Source organism: Sabethes cyaneus, chromosome 3 (assembly GCF_943734655.1).
Source record: "Sabethes cyaneus chromosome 3, idSabCyanKW18_F2, whole genome shotgun sequence".
NCBI classification, from domain to species: Eukaryota; Metazoa; Arthropoda; class Insecta; order Diptera; family Culicidae; genus Sabethes; species Sabethes cyaneus.
The window spans coordinates 50,004,951-50,030,390 of record NC_071355.1 but is presented as its reverse complement, the minus strand read 5'-3'; the positions used below and the strand labels follow the sequence as shown (position 1 = coordinate 50,030,390).

The 25,440-nt window shown below is 40.0% G+C and overlaps 1 protein-coding gene across 1 annotated transcript; it reads left to right on the top strand.

Annotated features, from left to right (window-relative positions):
• Positions 1-4,004: 4,004 nt before the first annotated feature.
• LOC128739573 (uncharacterized) lies at positions 4,005-8,561 on the top strand. The gene is made up of 2 exons (XM_053835067.1): positions 4,005-6,455; positions 8,430-8,561. Exons 1-2 carry the CDS (start codon positions 4,005-4,007, stop codon positions 8,559-8,561), a joined length of 2,583 nt encoding a protein of 860 aa, XP_053691042.1.
• Positions 8,562-25,440: the final 16,879 nt, after the last annotated feature.

Sequence of the window (25,440 nt, the reverse complement as noted above, 5' to 3'; positions counted from 1 at the left end):
AAACGGAAACATTTATTGACGGAAAAATTTTTCCTGACATCAATTCTGCGGAATGAGCCAATACCTATTTTGTAATGTAGTAAGGATGACCCCTATGAACAGGAAAATAAAAAGTATTTAATTACAATAAGCTTTATTGCAAACTAATTTTTTCATTTCATGATTTTTAAAAGTAATGGCATTGTTGCTTTGCATTCCATTTTGACTAATTGAAATGCAATCGAAACACACATTAACAAACATATAATAAACGGACAAATAGAAATAACTAGCGTATTCTGACTACATTTCTAACCGCGCTTGCCAGAAACTATCGGACTTCGAAGCATCGTGCCGGCATAAATCGGCATGTTCAGAGCAACCGGGGTGACATTCGGAGGCTGGCCGGTACGAGCCAAGAGTAACAGATAATTTACGACCGATGCCGGACCAAACCTCTCTCTCAGTGCACTACTGGCCGTTCGTTGGTCCGTGGTGGACCCAACCGGGGAGCCAGCTGACAGTGAGTGGTCAGTGTAGTGGAGCTTATAGTTACCCGATGGTGGCATTCGACTCTGCGCTACCTTGCGCATATCGAAGCACATATGACCATAACTGGAATAGTTCACAGGAAACAGTGGGCGAATTTATTTTGGTAATAAAATTCTGGATGTTATTTTTAATATTTTAAACAAACAGCTCAAGGAATGGGTGAAAACAAGATTTAATTTTGAATGTTTGAGTAAGCTGATGTCAAAAATGGACCTAGCTAATCGGTTTGCTTCAAAGGAATAAAGAAGCAGTATTTCGCAAGAAGAGTTATTATTTGTTATAATTCATTGGCCTTATGTTTACGGTATTAATGGCCACATTTTTGTGTTGTAGCTAGTAACAAATGATTGTTCCATTAAATTTTACATGTACACATACCTATATCAAACCGGAAGAATTTTAACTGGTCATCGACAAGAAAAAGGCGCTCCTTAGACTACTAAAAATGATCGTGTAAGATTCTGCACAAATTACTGCTTGATCGATTCAGCATTTGCGACAGTAATAATAAATTTTTATTATGAAAGCATAAAAATATTGCAAAATAAATATATAATTTGTGGTAAATAAACGCCATAATTGGAGCCAATCGCAAAGCAGTTGACATGTCTTGTCCAACCTTAGGTTTTGCATCATACAGTAAATGTAATCGAAGCAATCAGAATAGGTAGTTTTAAGCCACAATTTTACGACCTTCTCGCAGTTTAGTTGCCTTGAACATAGCCTAGTTTCATTGCTGATACAATCAAAATTATATTATTCTCTCTTACCTGACACTTAGTAGCTGTTGGTCGTGAAATATTAGTTATAATAAGGTGCACCAACATTTATGTAAAAACGGTTATAATAAATAAGGTTAAAAGTTATAATAAAATAATACACAACATTCCAGTATGGCTTTTTACATTCAAAAGTATATATTTAATTTCGCTTTAGTGCCACCTCATAATGGTCCTTTTTGTGCGGTTCATAAAAACCTATTACAAAGACGCGTTTCATTCGAGAGGCTACAGTTTTTTTTTTCTAGCACCTTTCACTCACAATCTTGATGACCATTTTATGGTGAGTTACAGCTTTCGAAATGCAACCGTATCCCAACATAATTTCCGTTAATTGCAATTATAATTTATCTGTTTTATGAGAACAATTTCTTTGATGCTGTATCATTTTGATACTTGGACTAAAGTCTATTATAACTTATGTTATGGTCAAGTTGTAAAAAGTTTGCTTCTTTTGTCGTAAAAGGCTTTTTCTATTAAACAGAATGTGGCACACTAAGTTATAAATTCTAACATAACGTGTTATTTGCTTTTGATTAGTTTGACCGAAAACAGTGCAATTTTTTTGGTCCAGGTGCATTTTGCTCTCTGTACCGTTAGTTATTATAACTAATTGTGGCTATAATATCCCAACTATGTAAGCACATCATAAAAACCATTTGTCGTCTTTAGCGACATGGAATCCAATTATACGTTTAATGAAATTTTACTCAAGAAACGATGATTGTCGGCGAAGTACAGTATCACCGCGGTTGAAATACATACAATCAGTAAGACAAAACCTGATGACATTTACAAAGTGAACGTAAGTTGTTTAATTCTAGAACGTTTGAATCTATCGTGGCATCACTAGTCTTTCTACTGAGTCCAAACTATTTGAAATTGCAGTGAGTAATTTAATTCTCGCTAGAACTAAATGCTATTTTTTCACCAAGTAGGGTAGTTGATCCAATAGTTGTAGTACCAATAGTTGCGCTACTATTCATTATTAATGCATATTTTCGTCACCGTAGCATTTTAATTAAAACAATTACATTATTACAATTACAGTTTCATTATATGAAACAAATTTATAGGGGTATTGGTAGTTATTCTACATCATTTAAAATAAAAGCTTTATTTGCTAAAATGCCGATTTTCTAAAATCTAAAGGTGCGTTTAGATTGCAAACATGTGGCATGCAACTTTTTCCAAATTGTTGCCCAATGTTTCCAAGCAACATAGCAACGTATAACAAATGTTCAGGTGGTAACAGAAGCAGCATTGAGTAACTACTAGCAAAATGTCGTATAGCACAGGTTGCATTCCACATGTTTCCAAAAAATTGCCCAGTTTAAACGCACCTTAACACAACTATACTGCCCATAAATGAAAAATTGGCTAATATGCCATTTTTTCCAAAATTGAGATCATAATATCACATGATAGCATACACTCCAACCAATGTTCCTACGGAAGCCGATTGTAAAAAAATGTATTTTTGGAGGCACAGGACGTGAAACAATTTTGGCTAATATCCAAAATAAATGAGAAGTTGGCTAATATCCATAATGATTTCAAACCGCATGCGCAGCAACCGATGTGTTCTTATTTCGCATTTTTCCATCACACATTAAAACTGATCATGTGGTGTGGTGGTTTCATACGTATGGTTAGCAATCGCAAGGTTTTTGGATCGAATCTTGTTATTTTTTCACATTTTATCTTTTTTTTTACGATCAAGACAGCAGGCAGCTTCCATTAATGACGGCACGGAGTAGCTGCTTCTTCCTTCTGGCTTCAAGCGCTTGAAACACACGCTTCGTTGGCAACTTGCCCGGAGTGCACGGATTACTTGTTTCGTCGTCCACTTCGTCTTCACCTGTGCTTCTTTATTGTTTTAGGTAGTTTCAAGCCATTTTGTAGACTCACTAACACGAGATAATTCACAACGTATGGACGTTAGCCAAATTTGCTCCCGAATTGTAAACTCTACTTGTGTTTATAAATGAAAAACTGGCTACTGCGTTAAAAACGTCCGGCGGAGGGAATTTGGCCACATCTATCGCTGTTGGAACTCAACGGTGTGGCTTCGGTGTGTATGAGGGGTAATATGCACATTAAACAGGTTGCCATTACCGCGTAAAACATCTTTTACAGACAAAAGTAATTTCTCATGTTCATGTCGGTGGCATATTAGCCAATTTGTCATTTATGGGCAGTATAGGCGCTCATTTGTTTAGTTGCGCTTTTCACTTAGCAACCTAGCAATTAATACGGAATAACACAATTAAAGGAACACCGAACTTAATTAAGCAAACATTAGCGCAACGATTGGTACAATATAATTGAATCGGAAAATCCATTTTTTCTTAATAAAGCTTCTCGTACAACGAAAGCAATCGTCTTGCCTTGTGGCAAATACCTTGTGTATAATAAATTTATATCCCACAAGCATTAATTGAAGCATATACCTCAATAAACAAGAAAAAAGAAGTTACAATGTGCGACTAATGGAGCACCTACCCTAATATTGCTTCGCCGCTTGGAGTTGGATGCAAGCTATTGTATGCAGGTGATTGAATTCGACTTCAACATTCGACTTTTGGATGTGGTTGTTAATTGATATAGGATAAATTCAACTAAGCCTGAAGATAGTGATTTTGCGGTGACTTAAAATCAAAGAATTAAGCAGTTGATCAAGTTGAGGGTAAAATGTTAATTACCAAGGGAATAACCACCAAATATGGTCAAGGTGGTAAAAGAATTCTAAAAATGTACTCTAAGCTGTCGACAAAAATGGCGAAAACAAATAATCGCGTTAAATTTCTGCTCAATTGTAGAAAATGCAAAGTGATACCGAAATGTCTCAACTACCGTGTTCGATTAAATCTGAACAGTGATCGCTCACAGCGAGAATTAGATAAAATGTTGTTCAAACATAAAATACGCATTTTGAGCATCATGATTGCGGACGCGAAAAGAACGATAGTGGAGCTAAAACGTCAGCAAGCTTTTTTACAACATCAAATGTTTGAAACCTTTGAGGAAGTAGACGTGCGCAAAGTGGAGAAAATGGTGGAAAACAAGTCTGTAGTGGTACATCAACGCGTAGAAAAAAGAGAAAAGAAGAAAGTAGCTGCATTAAAAATGCGTAAGATTGAGGCTCTCTCGGGACGCAATACATGGATTGAAAACACCACCAATACACCCATACCGGACTATTTAGAACGCACACTAAAATTGGGACCAAATTTCAATATACAAAACCAAAGCAAAACACCCTATGTCGAAATGATTGCTGAAGTGGAGAATGCCATCAAGTTTAAAGATGCTGCGGACGAGATTCGAACTGATGTTGCAATGGCAATGATAAACCACATAAATTTTCAAAAGCAACCCCGCCATCATGAACTTGAATGGATTAATAAAGATATATTGAAAAGTGGAAAATTTTTAGCTGAGAACCCGAATATACTGGTTACCAAGGCGGATAAGGGGAACAAAACAGTAATCATATCATCGTCCGAATACCAGGAAAAAATGGAAAGTCTCCTGGACGACGAAACCACATACAAAAAAATCAAAGGCGATCCAACAGCCAAAATTCTGAAAAAAATCAGTGTATTAATCGATGGGTGGCGTGAAAATAAATACATTGAACCACGCACACACAGAAAACTGAAGGTTACCAGCGGCAACCCACCACGGATCTATGGACTTCCGAAAATACACAAGCAAGACCGACCACTCCGACCCGTTGTGTCAACCATAGGATCCGCCACATATAACATGGCTCAGTATCTGGCGGAAATCATAGGACACATTGTAGGAAAAACGGACTTCCACGTCAGAAACAGCTTCGAATTCGCAGAACAGATAACAGGAAAACAGATACCCGAAGATACGATATTATTTTCCCTTGACGTAACATCGCTGTATACCAACATCCCTGTGGAGTACGCAATAGATTGCCTTACGGAGAGATGGGACGAAATAAGTAACCACACGAAGATCGACTGCCATAGCTTCATCTCGGCAGTCAAGCTTGTACTGGATTCCACCTTCTTTGCGTACAGAGGATCAACGTTCTCTCAATGCTTCGGTTTGCCGATGGGATCGCCTCTCTCGCCGGTGATAGCGAACGTAGTGATGGAGAAGTTAGAGCAGCATTGCGTAACCGAACTGGAGAGTAAAAATATCTCACTGAGTATGTACCGCAGATACGTCGATGACTGTTTCTGTGTAGCATCCAATGAACATGTGAACGAAATTTTAAACACATTCAACAGCTTTCACAACAGATTGCAATTCACAATAGAGATTGAACAGAGTGGAAGCCTCAAGTTTCTCGACATGCTGCTGAAGAGAAATAATGATCGAATAGAGAAAACGTGGGCACCGAAACAGGAAGATGGAAGGTACCTCGATTTTGCTTCCCAAAGCCCGTATGCACACAAATGTAACACGGCTATAGCAATATTCGACAGAGCTTTAAAGCTATCCGATTGCCAAAATCGCCCTGCTGCGATTAAAATGGCAAAAAACATCTTGCGCATCAACCATTACCCCACATGGTTTGTCCGGAAAATATTAGCAGATCGAGTACACAAACTCTATAACTCTCTGCAAGCGACTAAACAAACCACTAGTGAGGTAAGATACGTCTCCACCCCGTACATCCCTGGACTAAGCGAAAAATTAAAGAAGATCTTGCACAAACACAATACGGAATTAACGTTTAAACCGCAAGATAAAATTCGGAATCGGTTGTTTAGTAAACTTAAAGATCCCGTCCCACCAGGAAAGCAGAGAAATGTTGTATACTCGATACCATGTGGAACGGACGATGGAAAAGTCTACATCGGACAAACGGGAAGGAAGGTAGAAACCAGGGTAGCAGAACACAAAAATGATGCCAAAAAGGGTGAGGCGAAATCGGGACTCTCGCAGCATACAGTGGAAGAAGGACACCTCTTTGACTTCGCCAAAACTCGGGTTTTAGAACGGATAGAGAACCAGGAGACCAGAACAACAGCGGAAATGTTCCACATCAAAATCCTAGGTGATAGCAAAACCGTGAATCTACAGAGAGAATGCGGAACATTCAATGCTGCATACAACGGTCTAGTCCTAAAGCTTCGTCAGAGTAACAACAACAAGCCAGTTGGACGGAAGGAAAACCAGCCCACTGATGAAGGCTGAATAACTGATATGAATGTGGCGTAAATACTAGAATAATGTAAGAGTTTTGTGATATGTGTTTTTTGTAAAAATTGTAAATCGCGAATTTGATTGTTGAAAAATACCTAAGTAGCACATTTTAATGGTAATAAATATTTACAGGCGTCAGACGATAGCTGAAGAGTAGTAGGCTGAAACGTTACGCTATATATTCATCAGTTTCATTATTTCACCGAAAATTTTTCAACTAAGCCTGAAGATAGTGATTTTGCGGTGACTTAAAATCAAAGAAATTGGCTTGTTGTTAGCATCGTAAAATGTCAAATAATGAATTTCCATCGCGTCGTCAGTCTTACACCGTTTCACGGCAATACCGAAAGCTTGCCGATAGCTCGATTTCATCGCTGAAATTGTAAGCAACATCAGTGATCCTCACTGCTTGAAGGCGCGGTTTTGTTCGTTAGTACGTCCGCTGATTGAAAATGCTTGCCTGGTTTAGTGTCCCCATCAGTTGCATCTGAGTATCGAACGGGTGCAAAAACTTATTCTAAAACTTGTATTGATATACTTACCATGGTGCGATCCAGTGAACTTGCCACCGTATCCCGATCCCTGCAGTTTATTAGGTCTTCGGGTACTTAAGCAGCAAAGGAAGGCTCAGCAAGCAGTGTGTGTGGAGAAGATTTTAAATGGTGAGATCGATTCTTTGGCCTTCCTGTCTATTATGAATTTTAATGCGTCGCAACGAACCCTCCGTTCTACCAGACTGTTCCCGTCCTTTCGAGGTTGCGGTAAATGGGAAGATATGCCATCCGAAGTACCTGTTGGAAGTTGCCTACTTCAACCATAAATATCACGTTAAAGAGGATGTGGTCCTTTGGCTAAATCTGGCTAGGTTTTCAACGTAGCAGTCCATGCTGGGCCCGCGTAGCTCAATATCGAGTAAGAAACGGTAGCCAAAAGACACCACACACTACTGCCAGTACTATTCAGCATGATTCTGGAGGTTATGTTGAAGGCCTTGGTCGCCTTGTTACAGGCATAATCGTCGTGGCTGTTAAAATACAGCCGATCGTCGGCCATCCCACACAAGTATTTAGCATGGGTTTATTCTCAGGCCCGCTGCTGTACATACCACTTCAGAGCGATGGTCCGAGAAGTGAGCCTTGTGGAACTTCCACTGTAATCGACTTCTGATCGATGTTCGTTTCATTAACCAGAAAGTGGTTTGAGAAATATCTCTTGAGGATCTTACATAGATAGTCAGGGACCATCGTTGTATGCAGTGCTGCAACGATGGCTCGCCAACTGGCACTATTAAAATTGTCCTTAATGTCAATCGTGATTAAGGCGCAGTATCGATTTCCTCTCCTCACCTGCTCCAGGCGTTCTTCTTAGCTCTTTCGATTACTATCCGTAAAGCATCTATCGTACATTATTCTTTCCTGAAGCCACTTTCCGCGTATTTTGTAAGTCGGTTGATAATAATCCTCTCCAAGAGTACTCCGACTGCCTCCACCAGGTAGGTGGGAATATAAGCTGCTGGATCTCCCGCATATTGGTTTCAGTAAAAGTACACAGTTCTGCATGAATCGAAACATTGATCTGGAAAGTAGCCAAGTAGACATTCCTGTACGGCCATTATAAACATGTCTAAAAATGCCTGTAAGGCCACCTTTAGTGCCATATGGGCAAGATGGCCATATTGACAAATCGTGCTCCAGAAATAGCCCTTGTGTTTAGAAGGGCCGTTTGGTCCGTTTTAGTGCAACCTTGCTCAACCGGTGTTCTATTCTTCGTGCCTCTATCTCAGAGGTATTTTTTGCCTGCTGAAAGCTTCTTCTTGTTCTAAGACAACAAGTTCGAAGCTCCCCAAGTGCACCATTCCATCCGTAAGAAACGATCCGTCTATTTCTCCCGTTTTCTTAGCATGGTTATATCGTATTCCCTTGCTAGCGTTTCTGTCCGTTCATTCGCAGTCAGGCCCAGGAAGTCACTGTCGACACACAGAGCGTCAATAAAAAGATCACTATCAAGCGCTTTCGTTTTCCACCTCCGTCTGCAATCTCCAACTACAGTGTGGTCTGACGGAGTTCCTGCGACCGACGGTACTTCGAATCGCCTGGTGATCAATGTACATGCAGTCCTCAAAGACTCACAGCAGTTTAGCACAGCAGCACAGCAGTTGATGGCGTCGGCAGGGCTATGAAGTCAGGGCGGGTCGGTAAAGAAATAAAAGAGGGATCGGTGAAGCTATGTTCACCCAATACCGCACCCCTAATGGATGTATCCGACCACCTTTCAAACATTCAGCAAAGGCAGAAGCTTGGAGCGCAGAACGGGTCAGACTCACTTTCTCCACCAATCCCGTTGGCTCAGGACACCTCGCGATGGACACAGCTGCGGTTCCTGGGTGACACGGCTCTTTGGTGGTTATCCGTGGCCTTTCCCCCGCGGGTTAGCGGGAGTATGCGGTCGGAAGGGATGGTGGCTGGTTGATGGGCGGTAGCTTTGATATAGGATAGGATGGGATCGGGATCGATGGTTTCCGCTTGTCGTGTCCGACTCTGCTCACAATAGGACACTGCCTCTAACTTCTGATAATAAATAACAGAAGTTGGCGCAAGTGTTTCATCAAGCGCCATGCGTGAGAGTATATTTGAAACTATCAATGTTTCCCTGTTGAATACAACAGATGTCGTTACTTCGTAGCGCATAGTGTGCATTTCCGAAACAGCTGAATTTTGCGCGAAAATAAATTTACTGAACACAACACCCTTACTCTCTCATGCATCTCAGTTTCTTTTGTGTTGTACCTTTATAGGGCTTTAGCTTTTTAGGGCTCTCGGAAGACTGGTAGTAAGATGCTATGGAGAGGTATAGGAAATGTTTGTTGTTTATCAAAATTAGGCAGAAATCATGAAAATTAAGTATAAGAGAGTAACTGTACCTCAAATAAAATATGATTAGTGATTGTTTTTCAGGTAGGTAAACATAAATATGTGAGAAATTTTAATTTTACTATCACTAGAAAAGCGCCATCTCTTGAAAAACAACGGTTCGTATGGTGTCCTATTGGCTTGCCTCCACTTTTAGTGATCCGGATTTTTAGATACACCGGTCGGGGCGGCTACTAGGCTAGTAATGGTTCATGCGATTCCTTTCTCTTGGAATTGTAACACTGCCTTCCACTTCCTGGATCGGGAATCTTCCTTAGCTCGTTCCTTAGCATCACTTTCAGCATTTGTGGCTCAAGCAGCACGTTCCTCACAATAAAGTGGAAGATTTGTGTTTGTAGCATCCCCTTACTTAGCTCGTCTTCTGTTGTGATCTCGTATAGGCTTCTTTCACATGACATGACCACTGACTTATAAGACAAGACTCTCACGTTTGCCACCTCGCCAAGAGGCATTTCAAGGAGCTCCTCGAAAGTTGTGCTCCTGACCGTAGGCACCGTATCTCGTTCGGATCAGGCTCGGCTCTTACAACTACTCAATAACAGCTGCAATTGAACGGCTTTAGTACACAAACCTCTCGCGTTCTGGTAATAAATCAAGAACATATGAGTACATCATACTTTTGCTCCAAGAACGAGCGATTGACGACTGAAAGAATACTGCACTGAAGGGGTATCGAAATTACTGTGTTGCGAGTACTTGCCTGTGATAATGGACTGGTAGTACCCCTTTCCATGCTCAAGTACACGACCGAGACGACTGTTGGACGCTGATGGGTATATCTCGACTGTATCGTTTCCAGCAGGTGTGCATCACAGTAGCGACTGCTTGAAAGCTAATGACATTCTTGTTGACAGATGATGACATGGTAATCAACGCGCTAGAGCAGGGTCTTTATATCTTACAGCCGTATTCTCAAGTAAGCGACCAGAAGCGGAGGGACTATTAAAATTCATGACATGGTCAAGAGCTAATTGCCTTGCCATGGCCCCTTCAATATTACCGTACATAAGACTAATACATGCGTTGATCTGGTGGTGACCAAATCAGGCAGAATCATAGATCGACCACGTTTTGATCGACTGTCGGCACTGCTCAGACATAACTGAGGTTAGATCTTATCGAAGCCCTAATGTTGACTCGGACCAGTATCAAGGGATGGTTAAGATGCGCCCAAAACTCTCCGTTGTGAACAGCAAGCCAGACGTCTCCGTAAAATACGTACACTCACTCGAAGCTGCACTGCCGAAAGAGGATTAACTAGAAAAAGCCCCTCTCGAAGACCGTTGGAATACCATCAAAGCAACCATTGACAGTGTAGTGGAAAGCATCGTCGGGCCGTGGCACGGAATCAGTGGAACGACTGATATGATGATGGATGAGGAGAACGTTGCACGGGTGTCAAAGATGCGCATTGCCACACGTCAAAATGTAGAAAGACGCCAACAGAAGAAGATGCAGCAAACCTAGAGTTTTCGAGAAAAAAGCGCTGCCTGGAAGAGCAGAACGATTTGGAGCAGCTGTGTCGCTCTGAGGAATCACGTACTCCACAAAGGTTTTGTGCCGCGAGCCGGAATGTGTCGAGATAAGACCGGCAGTATTCTAACGGACAATTATGAAGATGTCCGAAAGATGGAAGCAACAGTTGGACGTACACCCAAATGGTGCTCAGGTGGAGAACCATGGTTACGAGGAAAGCAATTTCAACGGTGCCACAAACGGAGAAGAGGTGCCAGCTCCAACACTAGGCGGACTAAAGTCGGTTGGGAAAAATGGTATCGAAGCGGAGCTTTTTAAAATGGGACCAGAAAAGCTGGCAATTTGGCTGCACCGGAAACTTGTTAAAATTTGGGATAACTGACAGCTACTGGAACAGTGGAAAGATGGGGTTATCTGCCCGATCTACGGCAGATACTCTACAAAGGCAGTGAATACAAAATTTCCAAGCACTGTTTGTTCGTTGACTTTAAAGCTGTTTATGATACCATCGACCGAATAGAGCTATAGGAAATCATGGATGAAATCCCCAGGAAGCTGATCAAATTGATTCGATTTACGATAGATGGGTTACTCAGTTTTCGGGTAGATTGTCGAGTTCATTTGAATCGCCCAGAGGGCTTCGTCAAGGCGCTTTGTGTACCTTGGCTTATTGGTAACGACAAGGCGAACAATGACACCAGCCGTGAGATTCGGAGGCGTATTATCAGCGGAAGTTGTGCTTACTATGTTCTTCGTGCGCAATTGCGGTCGAACAGACTAAGCCCTATACAAGACGCACAGTAGGCCGGTTGTTCTCCACGAGCATGAAAAGTCGACAAGGTTTGAGGAAGTCCTGCGAGTACTAGGAGTTTTTAAAAGACGTTTGCTTAGAACGATCTTCGGTGACGCACAGAAGAATGGAGTATGGAGGCGGAGGACGGACCATGAACTCGCACAGCTCTATGACGAACCCAGTATTCAAAAGGTGGCAATAACTGGACGAATATGATAGGCATGTTGCAAGGAAGCCGAACAACTACCCTGCAAAGATGGCGTTTGCGTTAAATCCGGTTGGAATAAAACAACCAGGGGTGAAGCGAGCAAGATGGTTAGACCAAATTGTGCGGGATCTTGCCGAAAGTACACGGTGTCCAAGAAGTTTTGTTCATCAGACTATGTGTAGGGATGGAAAGACAATTAACTAAGTAAATACGACCATCGTCGTTTTACTATTAGCCACAACATCAATTCAGACTCGTTATACAATTATGAAAACATCTGTGGTTTTCAATGGGCATACATTCATTTTCAATACTAGATTTTCACGTAAACCGGTTCATAAGAGTACCTAAAAGTTAAATTTGAACTGAAAATGCGGTAGACGAAAACTACGTGAATTTGGACGTGTTGTGTGACTATAAAGTAACATTTAACATACACTGATTTTATAGTATGCATTAAAACAAATCATTACCCCACATACATTCTGTGTCGAAATGAGACAAGCTGCAGGAAGGCTGTGAAATTTTTTTTCCTTTAACGGTTGATACCACTATTTTCAGCATAAAGCGCCAAGCCGTTAAAGCTACGTTAGTCTATAATTGAACAGCGAACTCATAGACCACAGTATTTTGTTTTTAATTGCGGTTATAAATTTTTTCCTAGGCAAATGTAATAAATTATTTCTGAATCTATTGACAAGCGCGTTAATAAGATTTCTCACTCTAATGACTCTCATTCATGTAGGTATATTATTTTTTGTTCGCGTCTTACAAACTGAAATCGTTAACGAGCGACATTATGCTTTCGGTTGAAAATGCATGCCTGTGCTTTCATATCCTATTGAAAGATGTTAGTCACGCAGCCTCGGCGAGCTAAATTTAGCGAAGTTCAAACCTGAAAAGTTTTTCTCGTTTCAATAGGGTGTTGGAACATTAAAAATCTGTCCAAATAAATCAACAACATATAGTTTTGACCACCGGACTACTGCCCTCCATCCACTGTGATTCATCTCGTGCTTCTCGACTACTAGAAATGTGTGACGCCATACTGCATCGGAGCGCACCCAATTGAATTGCTATTACTTTCAGCGTCAAGTGCATTTGAATATGGGTAGGCTGTGGTACTAATAACAGTCACGAGTATTCACTTGACTGCAGTTACTGCAGTCGGGCTGAAAGCATGCGAGTAATTTCTGTACACTTTCCTAGTCGATGCACTCGGTTGATGAAAAGAACGATGATGGTATTGAATGTAGGTAACCGGAGAAGGAAGGGCTTTCGATCAGTCGAACCTTTGCTAAAGGTGAAAATTATAGTCGACAGATGCAAATTGTGCAAATAGACACAGGCTTAATATGTGTTTCTTTTAATCGTTGGAGGGCTTTCAAACTTGGGTCTGTTTCTGTAATGAAAATATTCTAAGAAAGACTTAATTGACTCCCATGCCAGTCTCATGTATCAATCAACTAGTTATAATCTTCCTACAAAGAAACTGTACTTAACTTGGTAATAGATTCGTTGCACGAAACATGCCCATACCTAAGCGTTCGGAATAAAGTCCTTGATGCAACTGAATGAGCACTCCATCAAATCGATGGCTCATGAAGTTGGGTGTTCCATCTTAAGATTGTCATTAAATCTCGAGGAAGCAATCATCGATCGCAACGGCAGAGCCCTCCAGTAGTAGTGCCGCAACACATCATCGGCTGTCGCGCATTGAACTTTAACAATGAGTTGTTTGTAATGTAACTTTAGAAAATAGTGAGTTATTGCTTTATTCGCCATTCACGCGCGCCCGCGAGAGAGAGGGCGATAGAGGTAATTTATTGGCTAATGGAAAACAATCACTAGAGTTAGCACTGACATACATTTCAATAGCCCATCGGCGTAATTGCCAATACGAAGCGAAGATTAAGTGGCACTGTGCGCTGCTGAATCATTATATTTTATGGAAAAGTTCATCCAACTATGATTGTTTCTTGATTTAAATTATTTTTTACACTGATTGATTCGCCTTCTGTATTAAAACATATATTTTTATTGTTTGTTCAAGATTTGTGAACAAGGCTTGTTTTGTCATTATCTATTTCGAAACCTTTGATTACGTAAATTATAACATATAATTTTCTGATTCAATGAAATTATACCAAACGATACTATTAGGAACTTGAGTTACAAGTATTCTTAAAATAACTAATATCGAAGTAAAACGACTGTACATAAACGGAACCTTACAAGATTGTCTACATCATTTTATTTCTTTTTGCAGTCATTCGAAAACGGCACCGCCTGGTGAGCTGGTTCCAAAGAAATTCCCCTGCCAGCTCGCCAGCGGTGTCCTTCGAGCACAATTAGGTACCAGGAAACTCGGTTCCGAAATTAGCGTTGTTCAATCAAATGAAACCATACCTCGTTCTAGCTTCGGCGATTTTGGCATTTCACAATTAGACAAATTGAAAATTTCCACTCAAGTCTTCTAGCTGTCAACAGATTTCATTCCTCTTTTCCTTAATTCCACTTGATTGGCCAGAGGAGTGAATGGTTCTGCTGTATCCTACTGCACTGGTGGTAACCAGGACTGTTTGAAGAAAATCGACCGCTGCTGCTGTGCTGGCAGGAAAGAAGCAAACCAGAGTGTACCAGTATTACCACCGTTTGGTGATGATTATTTCGAACTTTTATTGCTGCTCAACCGGATGCCAACGCCGCCGACCAGCAACGCTGGCCAACATGGCGAAGTGGTGAAGACGATGAGGATGGCTGCGATGGTTCGCCGTATTGAATTTCCCGCTGGCCTTGACTCTGGCTGGCTGGTTGGCTGACCCAAACAGTCAGTGGGGGCGTTTGTAAGTTGCTCATTTCGAAAATATCTTACCGGTATGGTAGGTATTCAGTAGAGATTCTTTATTTTTGTATTTCGTTGGACATTTCAAAGAAGCCGGCAACTCCTTCGTATCGAGCACGAGCGTAGTGATGTTTGGGAAGAAAGATACTGAACTGGCGGTTGACATTATTATCAAGCTAGGTATTTCCAAATGAAAATTTGACCCACAAACTCTGACAAACACTAGTGTGCCCAGAGAAGATCAAATGGTGCGGTACACGACTTTAGAGAAGAAACTTTTGGCCTGCAGAAGTTATGGACCCTTATTTATCACAAAAATACCGACTGATTAGATTGAATATTCCGGTGTTTTGGGAGCAATTGGACTTAAAAATAAAGTTGGATTGAAAATTAGACTTAGAACCTGACAAGAAATAAGAGTTGAAATGTGATTTAAAACCGGACTTGACATAGGTATTAAATTGGATTTAAATAGGGTTGAAGCTTAACTCCATCTTGCACTGGATATTAGACTTAAAGTTGGATTTAAAGTTTTTATTTAAATTTGGACTTTAAAAATTTAAGAAATTTTACTTTAAATTGGTATTGAATTAGATTTGGAATTGGACTAGACATTGGATTGAAAAAAAAATTGAATTCTAACTTGAAGTTTTCATTCAAACCGGACATGGTCACAAAATTAGACACGAAGCTTTACTTAAACCAGGATTGACATTTTTCGTCTTATTTACTCACACGTTTTACGACGTTTATGGGCCCTATTCTGTAAGTCACGTCGAGCAACTTGGCTCGACTCAGTCACTGTCGAGTGTCGAGTGCAAGAAGAACGGGCAGCATAGCGGCTCAATGCAGCACCAAAACAAAGCTAGCTCAAGCGTCACTTGCTAACCGTTTAGTCACTAGCTTTTTGACGGTGGACTCAGTCGAGTTACTCAACAAAATCGGGTCGCATGTGACTTACATAATACCAAAAGTCGACTAGTCGAGCAAAGTGACACTCGACGTGACTTACAGAATAGGGCCCATGTTTTGTTTTTTTTTTCCTTTGCCAGTCCTGTTTTTTCACTTTTTGTTCTAATTTATCTTCTATTTCGTACCGTTTTCTTGACTTTTGCTCCCTTTCGATCCGTTTTTTTTCTTTTTTCTCTCGTTTTCCTCTTTTTCTTTTGTGTTTCGTTTTTTTCTGTCCCGTTTTTCCTGTTTCATTGTTCCGTTTTTCTTCGTAGCCTGTTTCAGTTTTTCTTGCTCTCAGACCCGTTGGAACGATAGGTATACGGACATTAGATCAGGTTTTCTTTCTTTCAGTCCCCGTTCGAACGATAGACATACGGACATTAAACATTATGGACGTTAGGCATAACGAACGATTAGGCAGAATTTACAAAATTTCGCTTTCCTACGAATATGCACTTAAGTCAATCATCGCTGCGTAACAATACAATGAGAATCGCCGCCCATTTAACATAAATTCATATGCCATAAAACCATGTTTGCCATAAAACCATAAGCTTAAGGGACTATTTAGCTGAAAAACGTATAACGGCATAATGACTTTTTGTTATAATTCCGTGAAAAATGATATATGTCTTTTCACAGACGATTCAGGGCGAGGCGGGCGTAAGTCGCGCCGTCGGAAGTGTCGCCCATGACTGGGGTAGCCCCCTCTCACAGAAATCGCATCAGTCTAGGTTTATGCGCTTTCCTAGGTCTACCGACTTTTGTTAAATTAACTAATGTTTATTTGAGCGTCTTAGTAGAATACCTGAAACGATCAAAGAGAAGAAAAAAAAGTTATTTACATCCTTATAGTACATAGTAGTAGAATTAAAGGATATAAATAACTTTTGTTTTCCTCTTTTTTATCGACTTTTGTTAGTTTTTCCTAGCTCTCTCATCGACTCACCGAGTTGATACCGAATAGTCGAATAACAAATAACCGAAACCCAAATAGCCGAATTTCAACAACTGTCACCGAAAGCCGAAATTGTATTTGACCGTGTTTTGAAAGACCGAACGCCTATTTGGCCGAATCATACAAGGCCGAAACACGAAAGGCTGAGCCCTTCTTGGCTAAATCTCGTCGAAAACTATTTTCCCGAATAATATTGATGAAACTTTTATATAATAAGTAAAAGAAATTTTTATGCATTTTAGAAAAATATTAAAATGAATAAAAGATTGCGGTACACAACTTCTTAAGTGTTGCTTCATATGACCAACTTACCAACTACAAGAGGTTATGCCTTAGTTGAGTCCGAACGAGCGGTCGCGTGTAAGGACAGTATATAACCAACATTAGAGCAGGTTTTACACCGCGAATATTTTCGATGACAATCGTCCATTCGTGATTCGACCATGTGTGTTTCGGCAGTCTATGATTCGGCCATTCGCAGTTCAGCCATTTTGATTCAGCCATTAAATCTGAACCATTTCCTGTTTTGTTTAGTTGAATTTTTGGCTATTCGTGGTACGACCATTTGTGTTTCGGCCCTTCATATGTGATCTGACTCATACTATATGCAATGTACTTTTAAACCGATTTGATTACACCGCAGAGAAATTCTCTTCCTTTTATTGTTCCCTGTCTTCGACTTGTTCTAGTTCTTTTTGTATCCTTTCCAATTCGTTTTCTTTCTTCACCTATTCCGTGTTCCATTCTGTTCTGATTTTGGTTAGTTTTTTTCCATTTGCTCATCGGTTTTCCTTTTTAATCTCCCGTTTTTCGTTTTTTTCGCTCCCATTTTACTATTTTCTGTTGTCTGTTTTACCAGCTTTATCTTTTCTGCCCCTTTCTTATGTTTTTTGTCCCTCCTTTCTTTTTCCTTTTTGACCGCTTTCTCCTGTTTTCTTTCGGTTTTCTTTTTCTCTTTCGTTATTCTTCTTGTCCCTTTTGTTTTTTTTTTTTTTGTTTTCTGTTCCATCTTCCTATTTTTGTGATGATTTTCCACTTTCTCTCTATTTTATCCGTTTTTCTATCCCTCCATTTTCTTTCTTTCATTTCTCTTCTCTTTTTGCGCCATTTGATGCACTTTTCAGTCATGAGTTACTTATTGTTTTTCTTTTTTCTCTCACGTTTCTCGTCGCTTTTTTCCGTTTATCTTCGTTTTTATGCCGAAAGCAAAACCACTTGTCCTGTCTCGTTTTTTTTTTTGTTATTTTCTATCATATTACGTCTTTCTCTTTTTTTTCGGCCTCAGTTTTCGAATATTTTTTTCCTTTTTTATCCCATTTTTCGATACACACTGTTCCGTATTGTTCCATTCTTGTTGTTTTTAAGTCCAAATTTTATTACTACACTACTCTGCGCCATTCTGTTCTTCCTTTGGTTTTATTCCTTTTATCTTCCATTTTCATTTTTTCTCCGTTTTTTCTGTTGTCATTTCTACATGTTCTTGCTTTTGTCCCGTTTTTTTCCTAGTATTCCTTATATTTTATCCTTTTCTAGTTTGTTTGTTTATTCTTTTCTTCTCTCAATTATCAAATGTGTTTTTCATTTTTCCCTTATTTTTATCTGGTCCTTACATTTTTGTCTTGTTTTCCCTTTTATTCCCTTCCGTTTTCTTGCTATCCACCTTTTTTTTCTTTTTGTATGTTTCGTTTTCCTTCCCATTCTGTTAGGCTTTATCTATCGGTTTTCTCTTTTTCATGCAAAGCATGTTTGCTCTTTTTCTATCTCATCTGTCCAGGTTTTGACAAGTTTTACTCGGTGCACTTTTCCACGTTTTCTCTTTCTGTCTTATTTTTCCTTTTTTACCTTTTTTTGGGGAATCCATCTGTGAACTTACTAGAAAAAATTTGCTGTCTGATTTTTGAGTTTTATGATTTATAAATTTTTGAATTAGGTAAATTTATTTACCGCAAATATTCCGGTCGATTAGGTTAACAGCTCCAAAGTTCGGTGTTCCACTATGAGGACTTTTTTACATTACATTTTATAGAGAAGACGGGATGTGTCTTCCAGTCTAAAAATCCCACGCATGAAAATTAAATTGAATTTGAAATTAAACTTAAAATTTTACTTTAGGTTAGATATTAGGATTTGAATTTGGACTTGAACTTCGTATTGCCACAAATTAACCTGTGTTGTACATAAATCATGAATCTCGGATGATCTTTGTCACAATCTCGAGTTTTGCAAGCACCCCAGTGGGCGGCGCTTCCGACGGCGGGTCACCGGCAACACTCGCGACCGTGTCGTCCTGAATGATCTAGTGTTACTATAGATAGTTTTTGTGGTCTTGTATTGACTAATGTTTTATGGAAGAGTCTCGAATTTCTCGAGTTCGATTAGTTTTTGAGTTTCGCAAAAATTTCTGTTTTATTTGTATGAGAGTCCATATCCCCCTACCACAGGGGTGAGAGGTCTCTGACTATCATAAAATAAATTCAAGACTCAAAAATCTCCTACATGCTAAATTTGGTTCCATTTGCTTGATTAGTACTCAAATTATAAGGAAATTTGAATTTCATTTGTATAGGAGCTCCCCTCTTGAAAGGGGAAGGAGTCGTAATACACCACAGAAAAAATTTCTGCCATCTAAAACTCCCACATGCCAAATTTGGTTCCATTTGATTGATTAGTTCTCGAGATAAGAGGAAATTTGCATTTCATTTGTATGGAAGCCCACCCTCTTAAAGGGGAGATGGGCCATAACTCGCTTTCTAAAGAAGAGAGGGGTCTCAATTCACCATAGAAAAAAATCTTGCGTCCAAAACCACTTACATGTCAAATTTGGTTCCATTTGCTTGATTAGTTCTAGAGTTATGAGGAAATTAGTATTTCGTTTGTATGAGAGCCCCCCCTCTTAAAAAGGTAAGGGGTCCTAATTCATCATAGAAAAAATGGTTGCCTCCAAAAACACCCACATGCCAAATATGGTTCCATTTGCTTGATTAGTTCTCGAATTATGAGGAAATTTGTATTTCATTTGTGTAGAAGTACCCCCTCTTAAAGTTGGGAGGGGTCCTAATTCACCATAGAAAATATTCTTGCCCTCGAAAACCTTCACATGCCAAATTTGGTTCCACTTGCTTGATTAGTTCTCGAGTTATGAGGAAATTTGTATGGAAGCCCCCCCTTTTAAAGAGGAGATGAGTTATAATTCCCTTTATAAAGAGGGGAGGGGTCTCAATTTACCATAGAATAAATTCTTGTCACCGAAAACACCCACATGCCAAAGTTTGTTCTATTTGCTTGATAAGTTGTCGAGTTATGCAGAAATTTGTGTTTCATTTGTATGGGAGCCCCCCCCCCCCCCCTCTTAGTGGGGGGAAGGGTTTCTAACCATCACTAAAACCTTTCCTGGCCCCAAAAAACCTCTACGTGCATATTTTCATGCCGATTTGTTCAGTAGTTTTCGATTCTATAAGGAACATACGGACAGACAGACAGACAGACAGACAGACAGACAGACAGAAATCTTTCTTTATAGGTATAGATTAAATTGGTTTTGAACTTGGACCACACTATTGATTAGTCTTGGAGATGAACTTCAAATCGGAGTTGAAATTGGATTTAAATTAGACATGAAATTGGATCAGAATTGGACTTAAAATGGAATATTGGACTTAAAATGGAACATTGGATATGAAATTGAAATTAAATTTGACTTTTAAATTAAACTGAACATTTGATTTGAAATTAGACTGCATTAACTATATCAGTTGAGCTTTGTTTTGAAGACGTATCAATTTCTATCACAAATAACAAATGATATGGTATTACAAAGGTTCCCATCACTATCAAATGCCTAACTTGCAATGCCAATCTCGTTCCTAGTGCAAGTAGTGGAACAAGTTATAATTTACCGTTGGACATCAGGGTAATGAGGGGCCCGAGAATAAACCAATGCTAAACTCACTTAACATTGAATGCCCTTATTCTTCCAAGACTCGAACCCACGACCCTTCGTTTTTCAAGGCAGACTCGGTAACATGTAAAACTTTTCATACAGCGGATGTAAAAAAGGTATTATCGACATACTTCGCAGCCGGTTATTAGAGTACAGGACAATAGAAGTTTTGCGTCAGATCATACCCCTCCTTTTCTTATTTTTTTCTCTAAAGTACTCCCTATACGAGTGAAAATGGTGCAAAAATATATATTTTTCGTTGACTCTAGAATTAACTACGATTTTTTAAATAATGCAAATTGCAAGAATGTTGAATTTCTTTTTACCAAATCACGAATGTTGAGCTTTAAAACATTCGTTTCGGCTGCACTGTCAAAATTTTCAGATTTTCTGCAGCAGATTTTGACATATTGGCGATATCCATTTAGTACGTCACGCAAATTTTGACCAACATCAACCCCCCCTCCCCCCCTTGTCACATTTCGTCACACATTCGTGACCCCCCCTGAGAAAGTACGTCACGTCACGGAAACCCCCCCCCCCCCCCTTCACAACAAAAAAATTTTCATTCATTTTCAAAATATTCATTCCAACCTTTTTATTTAAAGCTATCAAATGAAATTCAGCGAATAAAAAAAGGAAAATTTTCGAGCTTATAAGTCATCGATTCACGGATTTTGAAGATGATCTTCAATTGCTACAATTGGATAGGCTTCAGAAGTCGCTGATGTGCCGTCGATTAATGTTTCGCGCATATCCACGCCCTTTACATTCATCCACTCAAATTCGTCTGATCTAGTTGAAAGAATCAGGACTTCCTGCTGACGTCTTGCAGCAACACACCTTGGAAGAACTTTTCTGACGGATTTTGTCATTTTGTGTATTTCTTCAATCGTATAATCATTCAACACTAACTTAGATGCGAAATTTAATCCGCAAGTGGCTTAAACTCTATCTTTCAGAGAGCTTTTGAGTGAGGGGCAGTATAAATTATACCGAAAAACCTTAAAAGCAGCCGTGGAACTTCGGTATGAGTTTTTGTTCTTCGATTGAGTTCAGCACGAATATCAAGGTAAAACATTGCCATGGGTCTCTGGCAGCTTCCAGTAACCCTTCAGGAGTTTGTGCGACTGCTATTTGCGGTTGCAAAAATCTTTTAGGCAGGACGGTACTCAAGCAGCTCTTCAGCGGTGTACTGCATATTCTGTAAAGCCTTAATGGAGAGTTCATACTACATAGAATAAATGAGAAATGAGAAAAATGAAAAAGTGTTCATTCAAAAAATTTTACTATTTGTTTTAAAATCCATCAGTACGTTAATTTTATAGAAGCCTTCAATAGTTGTATCTTAAAATGAAGGCTAAATAATAATTTCCCGAATAAATTTTCCATATGATTTTTTTTCATGTGACGTCACATAACTTCATATCCCCCCTGCCCCCTACGTCACAAATCGTCACGATTAGGTCAACCCCCCCTCCCCCCTATAAGCGTGACGTACTTTATGGATGCCCCCTATGTGTATCAGCGGTTGAGTGAAAAGGACAAAACGAATGAAAAGCTTACCTTCTTTTTCGTTTCGTGTGTTGCTTGTCACAGGAGTAAAGAGTGGCAGATATAGTTTCGAAGTGGTGAAAATAGAGGCCACTGGTACAAAAAGGCATGTAATACATCCGAGAAGTGATGGGTTGAAATATACGTATTGTATTTTTTCATTTTTACAGTAGTCAGAGGCTTTATTAAAGAAAGTTTTATGTGGGTATGATTTCTAAGAGTCAAAACCAAACATTTAATGAAAAATAAAATTTTGACGGAAAACCTCTATTACGGGGCTAGTGCAACAATCCTACTGACTCTATAGCAGCACCGCCAAGATTCGAACATACGACCACTGGCTTGTTAGGCCAACATCGTACCCCGAAGCTAACTGGTCGGACGACAGCGGAGACAGCGGATGTGTCTTGTTTGTTTCGAAAGCTAGTTGTACAACTTGGTTCCTAGATTGGTAGATCTTCTTTTATCTTGCACTTTACCTGGCAAAATTCTCCATAGCAAACTGCACAAGCATCCAACTTTTCTTTTCATAAAATTGATGTGTGTTGTCTAGCGCATTGTGCAGTCTATGGTTAGTCTCAGACACTCGTAACGAGAAGCTCCTTCCAAATTATGACCACAAATCGTTATCGGAGTATGATCCGGAATACTTCTCCAAGAACTATCGTCACGTATCATTACGAACTCAGTTTTTTTAAGTGAGGGCAACAATTTTACGCCTAAAACTTCACTAATATTTTCTGGTCGTTCTTGTTTTGATTACTAGTAGCTTTATTATCTATACAGGGGTTTCAAGGTTTTTGAATAGCAGGAATAATATAGGACCTTGATTACTTCCTTGAAGAACTTCACTTCAAATGTAGCGTACTGTGCTGCTGCGATAGCGGTTGGTAAGACAGCTTTTCAGTTGTATCTTAAAATTCCCTCGTATGTCATATGATGCTAGCTTCTTAATAAGAATCGAAGGCTTTTTCTAGATCAATGAATAAGACTCCAACATATTTTTATTATGCAATGCTTTATAGAGGTTACTTCCATTCATCAACGGGAGGTACAACCGGCCCCAAATGTGGGGTTTTTAGTTTTTAGAGTTGTGCAGTATTAGCAATCGATTACGTTACATTCCAACCTTATACCAACAATATACTCAACTTAAAACAATGTTGCTCTTCCCCGCAGGACCTCGTCGCTGGTTTTAGTGATAAATACGGGAGATCAAAACTCAATTCCCGAACGTTCTCTCACTCACTATGAATCAACTATATATTTAACTATCGGAGTACGAAGTGTAATTTTTAACTTAATTTTGCTTAACATTTATACTTTGTAAGTATGCGAACGATTTAAGGCAGCATTTTTACCAAAAATTTTCTCCTACACATTGTGCTTAAAGGGCTAATCTGGGAAGCAGACGCTTGAAGAAAGCTGCACCATTTCTTCCCTGTTTGCATGCAAAAAACAAAGTTGTGTTTCCCAGCTGGCACCACATAGTGGTAGCGATAGGAGTAAACAGATACAGTGTTCCAAATTGCAGTAATGATTAGAACTGTTAAAAATAAACTTCTAAAGCATATGTGTCATTCCTAACATATCCAAAATAAATGAGTATAGGATCATCGAACGTGAAAAGGGATAGTCATAGGTATTTAATATATTTTACGACTGCCTGTCTTTTGGATAAAAAAAAATACTCAAATCCTGAGTCAGTCCAAGCAATATCTTCAAAAAAATAGTTAAACACGCTTCAAGTAAAAGAAGTCAAATTTAATTTTCGTTCACATCAAGTGACAGCTCCGACATTAAGTGAAACACGATCTAAAATGTGTAACCCCGTTCACGCAGAGAAGCACCATCGAAAATCAAACCTTTCACCTTTTCTACTCGTTAGTGGGGAATCACTCGTCCAGCGATCACACCGTTAGTCGATAGTACAGCAAACGCCGCCACTGATGCTGTGAGCTGGTATGCGACCGGTGACCGGCGACCGGCGATGACTTACACGGCTGCTGGCCGATTGGTGCGGACCCCCGCAGTCATTCACTACGACGACGCGACGGAACAGTGCATCTGGCAAGAATGTTGCAGAACCGCTTGTCAATTAATGCGCCATGTCGGCCCACGGTGAACGAGCGAACCGAGAGGGCTTGGCCACAATGCACATCGGCACATCGGCACCCGGAAAGGCACGGCATCCACTGGGCAAGTGAATATCAATGCCACCTTGCTTGGCAGTCACCGCCGTGGTAATATGCAGATACGCACGTTCCTACACTGACTGTATTGTGACCTCGACTTCCAAACAGTCGCAGGAATGGAAGAAAGCTGCTCGGACGGACCGACGGACGGGAGAACTGGTTCTCCAAAGCGCGTACATGACTAGGCCAGCTGTGGCATACGACCAAAGAAGTGCGTTATGGCTGCTGGGTCATATTTCACCCATTCAACCGAGCGACTGTTCATGCGTTTAGACATTTTAGCTGCTGCAATCGTGAATGGTTGCACCAAAATATGTGATCAGTTTCGCGCTGCCGAGCAACAAACAGAAGGAGCAGCATGACGCACCCCGCATGATTTTCAGTGTTGTGCCAACCAAATGTGGCCCGTTTTCGATTTGTTTGTTTAGTGAACTCTACTCAGATTGGTTCTTCTTTCGGTCTAAATAGTCACTGTGTATGGAATTGCGCTGAGAAGCGTTTGATTTATGAACTTTACACTCGACTGATGGATAATCGCGTGATGATATTTTGTATTTAGCGCGCGACCATGAGAGAGAGCGGCTACGCAATTTCTTACTACTTATACGATCAGAACTCGCCAATCGCCAACCGTTGAACGTAAAATTTTATCGGCTGACACTTGAGCCGGCTGGCAACATTGTGGGGCAGGCATCAGCTTTTCAACACATCGTGATGCAATGATTTTGTTGTTTTAATTTTTGTGCTGTCAAGTGGGTAGTACAACTGCCAGCTGTGAGCTTGATCTAATCCCCGATTTTTGCATCATTAGTCGAACTCAACAGATTGCACGAGTGTTTCGACGTTCATTTGACTATAATCTTTGTTTTGGAAACGGGGGCGTATTTTTGTGGCCTATGTGGCCTTGTGGCTGGAAACAGCGGTGGACGTAGATGAAATGAAAACATAGGAACTATTACATTAGTTAGCCAGCCAAGATCACTCACACGTAATGTTTTTTTTTGTTGGGCGTCTGAATGCCGTCTGAATAAGAAAATTTTAACTGGAGAAAAATGGAAACTATTCCCTTCCCTTCAAATTGTAA